This window comes from Mus pahari, chromosome 3 (genome assembly GCF_900095145.1).
Source record: "Mus pahari chromosome 3, PAHARI_EIJ_v1.1, whole genome shotgun sequence".
Classification (NCBI taxonomy): domain Eukaryota; kingdom Metazoa; phylum Chordata; class Mammalia; order Rodentia; family Muridae; genus Mus; species Mus pahari.
The window spans coordinates 111,913,461-111,924,867 of record NC_034592.1 but is presented as its reverse complement, the minus strand read 5'-3'; the positions used below and the strand labels follow the sequence as shown (position 1 = coordinate 111,924,867).

Here is an 11,407-nt window from a genome sequence, read left to right as displayed (position 1 = left end):
ACACACACACACACACACACCTACACACACACACACACACACACACACACACACACACAAAACCATATACAAGTAGACCCAGGTAAACAAAGGTTGGCAATAAATAAAAATCTGTTGATGTTGTGTGCACATAGCACAGGGCCTGTGCCTCTGTGCTTTACCAAAAAGTCTAGAATTTGGCAAGGACTTTTTGGAAAGAGAATAGAATTTTCAAACTTTAAAATATGTGTGCACTTTTACATTCAATTCTCCTTTTCATTATCTCTCCTAAATACCAATGATTTAAGACACATACACATAAAACTAAAACCAAAACCAAAACAATAAACCCCACAAAAAAACCCCAAACCCAAAATCCAGTACTGTGGGTCTGGCGAGCTGGTGCAGTGGGTGAAGTCGTCACTTCCTGGGTGAAGCTGACTTCAATCCCCGGAAGCCATGTAAAGGGGGACAAAGGGACAACCTCCATGAAGCTACCTCTGTCTTCCACACGTCCTTGGCATGTGGGCATCCGCACAGAGACAATGATAATAAAGATTAGAACACTATGTTTGAGGGAGTACATATGTTAGTTACTAAAGCCATTCCACAATACACATACCCATCTCAAAACAGCACACCCTACATGATAAAACCCTATTTTTTTCAATTAAAAAGACAAACCACTGAGGCCAAGGAGCTGGCTTGGGAAATAAAGGCACCGCTGCTCTACCTGATCACCTGAGCTCAATCCCTAAAATTTACATGGTGGAGGAAGAAAACAAAAACCTACAAGGTGTCCTCTGACCTCTACCCGCACACACAAAATCCTTCCACAAATGTAAGATGAATTTTACATTACATGTTTAATATCTGTTTTTTCAAACCATTAATCTTTTTTGGGGGGGTGGGGGGGTCTTTCAAGACAGGGTTTCTCTGAATAGCCCTGGCTGTCCTGGAACTCACTTTGTAGACCAGGCTGGCCTCGAACTCAGAAATCCGTCTGCCTCTGCCTCCGGAGTGCTAGGATTAAAGGCGTGCACCACCACGCCCAGCTCAAACCATTAATCTTAGTATTTCTGGCTGTGATGGCCAGGCTGGTAATCCCAACACTTGACTTGGTAGGTAAATGCAGGTGGATGGTCAGGAGTTCAGGGTCAGCCTGGCTATACAGTAAGTTTGAGACCGGCCTGGGCTACATAAGACCATATCTCAAAATAGTCATAAAAATAGAAATATCTTTCTTTCATGGACTCTAGAGCAATTATCTTAAAGAGGGTATTATTTGAAATTGATTTTAAATACACAAGTTCTCCAATTATCTATTCCTTGGAGGAACTCAAAGAAAACTTAGATGAAGGTAGAGAACCCCGTATCACCTCTCCCACCATCAAAGGTTACAGAGGGACCTCTGTGACAACGCCTGGGGCTGGAATTCACTTGCTTATGCAGCCTCAGCTCAAGACATCGGTGGGATCCTGCTTCAGATGGCCTGCAGTGGGCACCAAACACAAAGCCTAGGGTCTCAGGGAGCATGCTCAGAAGGGAGACTTATGTTAGGTCCCTACTTCCATTCTTCCATGGAAGTAAACATAGTTAAACTCTGATAAGAGCAGTGAAGGATGAACACACACTCTGACTGGGAGTCAAAAAAAGAGGAAAGATACTCTCTTAAGCGATATATGCATGTGTCACAGGACAAAGGACAGGTGGGAAGACACTGTGGACAGACAAAGGAGGGGGTACAAAGTCCTGAGCAGGAAGACATATGATGTGTCTGAAGAAATGGAAGGGACTCTGTGTGAATGGCGCTTAGCAGGCACAGGCAGAGGATTGGGTGTTGGACAGCGAGCTGGGCAGGGCCCAGAGCGTGAAGGACTGACCAACAGGCCAGGCAGGATTCTGGGTGATAGTCTAGATCAATGGGAAGCCACTCATCCGAAGATGAGTGACATGATCTGTGGCTGAGGAGACTGGAGAGACTCAGGGACAGGATGGGAGCAGTGGTCTTGGCAGGAACTGATGTGAACCACAGAGACCAATAGAGGTGGACTGTGCTGTAGAAGCAGAGAACTGCTGAGGCTTTCGGTATAAAAAAAATGAAGAAAGGGAGGAGTGTCCTTTTTGTGATATTATTTAGCAAGAAGGGGGAAATCTGAGGTCGAAGATTGAAGGGAACGACTTGCGTTTTAAAAGGCACACACACTCAACAAGTATTTAAGCTAAGGAGACGGCTGGACACAGGAGCTGGGAGCTCAGTAGAGAGGGCAGGGCCCAAGACATCAAGTTCCAGGCAGCCATCCCACAGATGGCATTGAAGCTGGCTAAGGAACTCAGCCAGGAGGGTGTGACTCGGAGGGAAAAGGAACCGGGCCAGGACTGAGCTGGGCACCCGATGTTCAGAACTGGCCTGGCAACAAAGAAGATGCAGTGAAGAGGGAAGACAGCCAGGATCATGTGCCTTTTAAAACGTCCACCACTGCGACCTCAGGCCTAGATCTGCCTTGGGCACACAGCGGACCCTACTGAACACTCGCCGAATGCATGAGAAAGGAAGAAGGGATGGAGCATGGCCACATCGTCAGACGGAGCTCAAAACGGCAAGCAGGGGAGCCACAGAGGAGCCCGTGGGCTTGAGCGGCACCGGAAGCTTCAGTGGCAGCCCGAGAGCAGGAGCACTGCCAAGGCATTCTGGTTTGGATGGAGATCAAGATGGCCATGGAATGTCAATTCACCAGCAGTCCCACCGTGACTCACAAACTTCCTGCCACAGTGCTCCGTGACCGATCCACTTTCTTGGCATTCAACCTCAATTGGGTCTTTACCTTAGTGTTTCTATAGTGTAGTTCCCGCCAGGTAGGCAAGGTCACAGTGCCAAGGACACGTGAGCAGGGCTCTGGATGCCTGGGATGGATTCTGTCGAGGTGGGCAACTGGACATCCCACTTCCCTTCCAATACACCTGCTCCCCTAGTGTTCCCATACCTGTTTCTGCCCTTTTTGATTGACCACTATTGGGGTATAGCAGTCATCACCAAAGTTTTGTCACCTTTACAGTTAGAGGGGAAGAAATGAACGAATGAATGAATGAATGAATGAATGTAATACATAAGCATTATGCTCAGACTTACCAGGTACAGTTAGGACAGACGGAGACCTTTCTGGTTTTTCATTAACACGACTGCTATTTTGAACCCAGAAGATATTGACAGGCTCAGGCGGGCCCACAGCATGGCAGGTGAGGTTGAAGGCTGTGTTTCTGGTGACATTCACACACTCAGGCTGCTTAATAAAGTAAGGGAGTCCTGCAGAGAGAGCGGAGCAGAGCATGCTTTAACCAGAGCAGAGTCTTTAAAGACAGGGATCGGGGTTTCCCCAGGTCTGACATAGCCAATTGTCACCTCCAAGTAGAGTAATAAAGAGGGCAGAGGTTTCTGATTCCCAGGCTATCCCCAGCCAGCTTTCTAGGACACTTTTTTTTTTCTAGGCACTGTGAGTGGTGATTCATCTGCTCTGGCCAGAATGGAATCCATAGCTGGCTTTTCAATCAGGTGTTTGTTGCTCAAGGGCTTGGCACTAGTTGGCAGGTTAGCCGTTATTTCTCACCAAAACAAACAGAGCGAGCAGGGAAGATGGCTGGCGTTTAAGACTGCTCGCCACTCACTGGGCGGTGGTGGTGCACGCCTTTAATTCCAGCACTTGGGAGGCAGAGGCAGGCGGATTTCTGAGTTCGAGGCCAGCCTGGTCTACAAAGTGAGTTCCAGGACAGCCAGGGCTACACAGAGAAACCCTGTCTCGAAAAACCAAAAAACCAACCAACCAAACAAACAAAACAAAAAAACCAAAAAGAACAACAACAACAACAAAACCAACAACAAAAGAGTGCTCTCCACTCTTCCAGAGGATTCAAGTTCATCTCAGCAGCCACTTCAGGCAGCTTGCAACTACCATCACTACAGCTCAAGGGGTCTAGTGTCCTCTTCTGGACTCTGAAGTCCACCCCCAACCACCCGCACATACATGTATTTGTATAAAACTAAAGAGTTTATAGCAAGCAGTTACTTGAAGACATAATCAGCAAAGTTCTATAGTCATAATCCTAAAATCTACTGAAACTCCAAAATCTGGCCCACAAGGGAGCTGGGGAATTTTCAGAGAAAGCCAATGATTACTTGTTTGGACTAAATGCCCAAAATTTTGCCAGGGCAAGCTGACTAGCCTCAACACTTAAATCACGGGTTTTATAAACTCATGTCTCACAAATCTGGTTCCACACAGGATAATAGGATTCTTTTTTCTTTTTCTTTTCTTTTTTTCTTTTTTTTTTCTGTTTCAAAGCTTTCAAGATTCAGACTTTCCCCCAGCTTGTGTGTTTTCCTGGGATCCTGACAAACAAATTGTCTACTAAATATTGTATTTTACAAGATTAATTCCAAATGTAGGGATGTCCTCCTGTTGACTGATGCCCACATAATCCTGGCATCAGCTGTCCAGTCTGGAATGCGTCCAAAGCAAAGGTCCCTATGATTCTCATCCAAGGGGCAGTTTTTCTGTCTCTTCCCTCCATACTTACCCATTGTAAATATTACTCCCTCCTTTGTCCCTTCCTTCTCCCTCTCTCCCTCTCTCAAGCCTTCTGCAGTGGTACTGGGCATCAAGTTCATATGCACAAGGAAATGTGCACTGGAAAAGCCTTTTGGTGGGAATGGGATGTGGAAGGTGTGGCAGAGGGGTAATAAGATGGTGATGCTGCCAAGGACACTGTGGAAGGTGGCAGGCACCTCATGGGTGGGGAACAACACTTAGGCAATAAAGGCTCCATAGTGGAGCAAATGCTTAGCATGCACAATCCTCTGGGTGGGTACACACATACACACACACACCAAGAACCGATTATTACATCATTTTCTAAAGTCAAAAAGAGGATTGTCTTGTAAAATTCTAACACTGATGGATTCATAAGGTTTACAGAATTATAAACAGACAGACCAAACTCCCAGAGTGACAGACCAAACCCCGAGTGTCATGTAGGAGACATGTGACACAGGCTCTACCCTGTTCTCAGGCAACAGGATATGGCTTTGGGCTCACCTTGAACTTCCACGTATATGGGATCAGATACAATCTCTTTATCGTTCACCTTCATCTTACAGAAGTACGACCCATTGTCTGAGCGCTGCACACTGGCTATGCTTCAAAGAGAACACAAAAAGAAATTTGCAGTGACTATCTTTTGAGTCCCCCTTATAGAAACAGAAGATCCTTCAACACACTTATCATGTGGTTAACTGGATGTGTCAACATGGCCAGGCTGTGGTGCTTGTGGTCTACATGCTGCTGTAAGAATATTTTCCAAATGCCATGAACATGTAACTTGGCAACCCTTGAGTAAAGCAGATGACCCTTCCCAACATGCATAGATCTCCTCTAATCAGTTGCAGACTGAGGTCCCCTGAGGAAGGTCAGCGGCAGTCTTCCAGGGTCTCCAACCCACACCCGGCTGGCCTCAGATTTGTTAACATTTACTATAGTGTGAATTCGTTGACCCTTTCTCTCTCTTTCTCTAGCGTGTGCTTGCGAGTACATACACACGCGTGCGCACACGCGCACACACACACACATACACACACGGTCACTCTTGCACTCACATCTCTTGCTTTCATACATCTTTGAATCCCTGAAACACACACTATCAGGTCTCTTGCTTTCATACATCTTTGAATCCCTGATACACACACTATCACATCTCTTGCTTTCATACGTCTTTGAATCCCTGATACACACACTACCACATCTCTTGCTTTCATGCATCTTTGAATCCATGATACACACACTACCAGGTCTCTTGCTTTCCCTGGTGGCTTCTAAACCAGGGCTTTGGTTCTCCTTCTGGACGGTTTTGGAAATCTGAGGAGTTTTTGGCTGTTGCTCTGATTATGGAATTCCATAGATTTCAAGGTCCTGAGCAATTGTTCTATATCCCATGTGACCTTGAAACTAGGTCCTGCTTCTACCTTGCCTGCTCTCTAAGTATGGTGCAGAGTTTTAATATTCACCTGACTGCCTAAAATTGTAACTACTGTGAAAACAGAGTAGTTTGGAAGTAGTCTTGTCTGGTTTGGAATTTTCTGGTGCCAGACTCATCTTTTCTGTTTTAGATTATTCTCCCTCCACCGCCCCACCCCCGCACCCGGTGTATGCTCCCGTGTGTACAGATGCCAGAAGAGGCCACTAACACCATGGGGCTGGACCTCCAGGCAGATGTGGACTGCCTAGCATGAGCGCTGGGAAGCACACCTGGTGCTCTTAACCAGAGCCTCTCCAGCCCCACCTAACCCATCACTCCGGAAGGCCAATATCACGGCCTCTGCCTCAGACACCAATGCTGTGCTCAGGCGGTGGCGGGTCAGGGAGGGAGGCACAGACAGGGGACACGTGACTGTCTCCTCTTTTCCTTTCTGCTGGGATGGTCAGGCCAGGGTTAATACCTAGAAATTTGTCCTCTGTTATTAGTCATCTTAGCTTTGCTTAGCTTATGTCACAGCTGGAACACTTGGAAAATGTCCGACCCAGCTGGCACAGGCCCGCGCCTGTGGGCTCAGCCCTCAGGTGGCTGAGGCAGGAGGGCTACGGGTTTGAGGTCAGCATGGAGTACACTCTGAGCTCTCGTCACAAAACTAAAAGTGATGTTGGCTCCTACTGCCTTCTTTCCACCTCTGCAATGTGTTTACAATCAGCAAGTTATACGACATACACAAAAGCTGCATTGGAGACAGGCAAAATGGCTCAGAGGGTAGAAGCGATTGTCTGTCAAGCCTGGGGACCTGAGTTCAATCCCCGGGACTGAGCTGGGAACCAGGACAAAAATCAGGGCCAGGGACCGCAAGGCAAAGCACAGTCCTGACAGATTCATGACCATTAGAGGAAGTAGAGACAGGGCTTCCTTTCAGAGTTGAAAACAAAGCAAGTTAGCAGGAAAAAAAAAGTTATGGGAGACAGAAAGGTAGAATATACCAGAGCACAGTACATGATTCAGCTAGATATATAACTTCCATACCCACAGAAAGTATGAACCCTGGGTATTGATTCTTACCAGTGCTATGAACAAATACTACATTGGCACAGCACTGTGGGGATGGGCACACATGCAAACATGCACAGGATGAAGTGCACATGGACCAAGGGCTCCAAAAAGGTGCCTAAGGATGGGTAACCTCGGCTCCCCACAAGGAGGGACTCCAGGCAGGGATGGAAGGGACATGTTTTAAACAGTTGAAATGCATCGCTTCAGGGGTTTCTTCTTCCATTTCTATGTATTTATTTTGTGTCCAAGTGTGTGTGTGGTACGTATGTATGTGTGTGTGCATCTGTGTGGAGGTGCGTATGCATGTATGTGTGCACACGTGCTGCAGAGCATGCATGGGAGTCAGAAGACAACTCTGGGGAGTTGGTTTTCTCCTTCAACCATGTGGGTTCCAGGGATCAAACTCAGATCACAGGACATGGTGGCAAGCTTCTTACCCACTGAGCCATCTCTCCCCTGCTTTTTGTTTTTGTTTTTATTACTTCCTGTGGTAAATTTGATGGAAGCCAAATTTGAAACATTGCCTGCATTTTATGCTTTTCCAGACGATCAGCCAATTACAAAGTACTTCATAGATGCCAATGAATATATATATATATATATATATGCAATAATTATGTATAATTTACTATATTATATATATAGCTTTATTAATCATCACTTTTTCCCAGTTATGGCTTAGTATATTCATTATTTAGGTCTATCTAGTACATATTCTGTTAATTTTACTTCTCAGTGCATTTGTGGGTGTTAATTTACATAATATATTTAAATTTTAAATTTATAATTGTTCATGGTGCTTTAAAAAATCATGTGGGGCTGGTCAGATGCAGTCCTGCTATTGAACACTAGCACAGCACAGCTCCAGACACTGGGTTCTGGCTCTAGCATCGCTCCCCACCCAAGGTATGAAAATCCCATCAGCCTTTGAAATACAAACGTCTGGACCAAGAAGGCTGAATGAAGTGGTCCAGACTGAGCCGCAGTGTCTAGACAGGAACCACCTGGCCAGAGTGTAGGGCTGGCACTGGGGAGCCCACGCTCCAGGGCTGTGGTGGCTGGGCTGTCCTAGGGTAGTCTCCGAGCAGCCAGCATCTCCGTCCCTCAGCAAGCCAACGCTGGGCTGGCCTACAGGGAAACGTCTCCTGAGGAGCAGTTAAACTCTTCAAGTCTTCTTCAGAGAAATGAAAAGACGCAGAGGTACGGTATGACTCTGCATGAATGAGAAGCTTGGAGCTGTCAAATCCATAATCAGAGAAGGTAGATAACTGTTACTGTGGGGGAAGGGCGCATTCTAGGGACTAGGAATCTACACACTCACACACATAAACACACACTCACATACACACACACACTCACACATATACACACACACATACAGACATACTCACACACACATACACACTCACACATACACACATACACACACATATGCACACTCACACATATGCATACACACTCACATACACACAATATGCATGCATTCATACATATACACACACATATATACACACATACACACATGCACACACACAGGGCTTAAGTAGTTACTAATCTTATATGCAATTTACCAATACGAAAGAAAAAAAAGAAAAAGAAAATACAATTTAATGAATCAGTGCAAAGACCGCACCGCCAGGCTTCTTGCTTTCGTCTGTTGCGAGAGGGTGCAACAGATAACCAAGTGAAGGAGACTCTGGGCAAAGAGTTTTGTGACTGTGAATCAAGTCTATGACCTTCAGATCCTGTAGTTAACAATAACTTTGCCCATGGTGCTCTGGCTAAAGGAATTGTACTCTTATTTTCATATTTGATTACATTTCCCTTCCCCTCCTTCTTCCCTCAAGGTTTTCTTTGCTGTGTGGCCCAGGCAGTCCTCCCATGTGAGATCCTCTTGCCTCAGCCTCCAAACTGTTGAGATTATAGGCATGCTCTGCCACATCCCACTTGATTCCTCCTCCTCCTCCTCTTCNCTTCTTCTTCTTCTTCTTCTTCTTCTTCTTCTTCTTCTTCTTCTTCTTCTTCTTCTTCTTCTTCTTCTTCTTCTTCTTCTTCCCCTTCCCCTTCTGCTCCCTGTTCCTATTCCTCTCCTTCTCCATCATCATCATCATCATCATCATCATCATCATCATCATCATGTGTCTGGGTGTTTTGCTGATATGTCATCTGTGTATCATGTGTATGCCTGATGTCCCTGGGGACCAGACCAGGGACTCAGATCCCTTGGAACTGGAATAACAATGGTTATGAGGCCACCATGTAGGTACGAGGAACTGAACTGGGTCAAGGGAAGAGCCTGTGCTCTTAACTGCTGAGCCATCTCTCTAGTCTTAATTGTTACCAAGAGCAGTGAAATTAAGAGGTAACAATAGAAACTGGGGCCAGAGAAGGCCAAGTTTGGCTCATGGGATCTATGCACTCCCACCTCAGAGACTGGGTAAGAAATCCCCAGGGATCTGCCTCCCTAGGGCTGGAATTTCAAGTGCATGCCACTATATTCAGCTTTCAAAAAAAAAAATGTGTGTTCTGGGGATCAAACTCAGGTCCTTATGCCAAGTTCTTTACCTACTGAGTCATTTCTCAGACCTCAAGGACCATTTTACAAATCACATCATGTGGTCCAAGCCCCTCACTGGGGAAAGCCAGGGAGCTGTGGCAGCTGACCTGACCCAGAGTCACATGGATGGCTGGAACAGCAGGGTTGTGCTCTCTTCAACTGACACCTGACCTATGCAACCCTTCTGTTCATTTCTCTAGGTCATTAAATGCTAGGTGCTTATGGAATGTTGTCCTTTTCTCTTTGTAAGCTTTGTTTATGTTAAACATCTGCTTTCTGTAGTGAATGCAGAAAGATATACAGTCAGGGCCACTGTCTGAGAAGGGCAGCTCTATAGACCCTGCCAGAATAAAATGAGCCAAGAGAATGATAGAAGTTTGTTCTTTGCCCGGAAGCAGAGCACAACTAGTGGAAAGGTTGACAAACTAATCCCAACCAGAGTCATCAGGACTGTGGGAACTGTGAGGTGGCTTTCTGAAAAGGAAACAAAAATGATTCACCTAAAGGCATGACACATACGGGATCGTGCCAAGGGTCAGGTCAGAGAAAGTGAAAAACATCGCAGATCAGAGAGTGTCCCACTCCACTCTGGCACAGGCATCAGAAAAAAGACCTTGCTTTGACTCTGAGTGGCTCCCATCTCCAGTGTTTAGAAACAATGGGCCAAGTCAGTTCTTCAATTGCACATGCAAAACATAAAGATTAACCCCTCCCTCCCCAGGTTTAAAAAAACATCAATCTGAATATAGAACTCTGTTAGAGGCTAAGAAGTGGGGGGGAGGTGGGAAAAAAGAGAGGCTGGATACAGGAACCAAAGGTCTGTAAAAGGAATGCATTTGGGTGCTCCATAGCACAGTGGGCTAGCTGTTATTTGTAACAACCTAGTATATATTTTATGAAGATCTAGAAGAGATGAGCTCTAAACGATAAGGAAGAGGAAACACTAATTACCCTGGCTCAATCAGAATGTAATGTAATACCATACGGCACCTCATTAATATGCACAATTAATACATGTTAATGAAAAATAAAAACCAGGAAATAACTGAAGAGATAAAAAGAGAAAATCCCACAGTCTACAACCTCAGAAAACGATGGCTCAGCTTTTGGGAGAATAGAATATTCCAGATGCCTGTCCTGCCTTGGCTGATGACAGTTACCCTAATTCATCAACCCTTGTAAAATGGAAGGAATATTGAAACTGTGGCTGACAGCTGGTCTCATTCCCTAGACCTGGATGCATCCGAAACAAGACAGGAGATGGTGAGAGGCAGAGAGCCAGTGGCAGAGTGAATCAGGACTGGGACAGCTATACTGTTTTAAAGTTTCCATAGCCACTAGATAACATTGACGTTGTCTGAAGTGTGTGCATGTGTGTGTGTGTGTATACATATGTGCACATGTGCATGCATGTTTACCAAGTAGGCTAAGTTCGTTGGTGAGTCAGACTAAGGTAGCAGCTACCTGTCTTTGGCCTCCCCAGAACTGGAATACATCATCTCCAGTTCCAGAGGATCTGACACACTTCTTTAGCCTGTTAGGGCACCAGGCACATATACAGTGCATGTCTATACATTCAGGCAAACATACACAATATAAAATAAATTAATAAATAATTTAAAAACAAAACCTCTAAGCACTTTATTTTTTTTTCTTTTTTCTTTTCTTTTTTTTCTTTTTTTTTTTTTCTTTGAGACAGGGTTTCTCTGTACAGTCCTGGCTGTCCTGGAACTCACTCTGTAAACTAGGCTGGCCTCGAACTCAGAAATCCGCCTGCCTCTGCCTCCC

The 11,407-nt window shown here is 45.5% G+C and overlaps 1 protein-coding gene across 3 annotated transcripts in view; it reads right to left on the bottom strand.

The window, feature by feature from the left end:
• Window positions 1-11,407, bottom strand: part of Mertk (MER proto-oncogene, tyrosine kinase) — a 105,473-nt gene that overhangs the window by 64,074 nt on the left and 29,992 nt on the right. For all 3 annotated transcript variants that reach the window (XM_021193630.2, XM_029536827.1, XM_029536828.1), the window contains exons 3-4: window positions 5,070-5,170; window positions 3,110-3,283 (exon numbers count right to left, since the gene is read on the bottom strand). In XM_021193630.2, coding sequence (XP_021049289.1) covers window positions 3,110-3,283; window positions 5,070-5,170 — 275 coding nt within the window. The remainder of the gene's footprint in view (window positions 1-3,109; window positions 3,284-5,069; window positions 5,171-11,407) is intronic.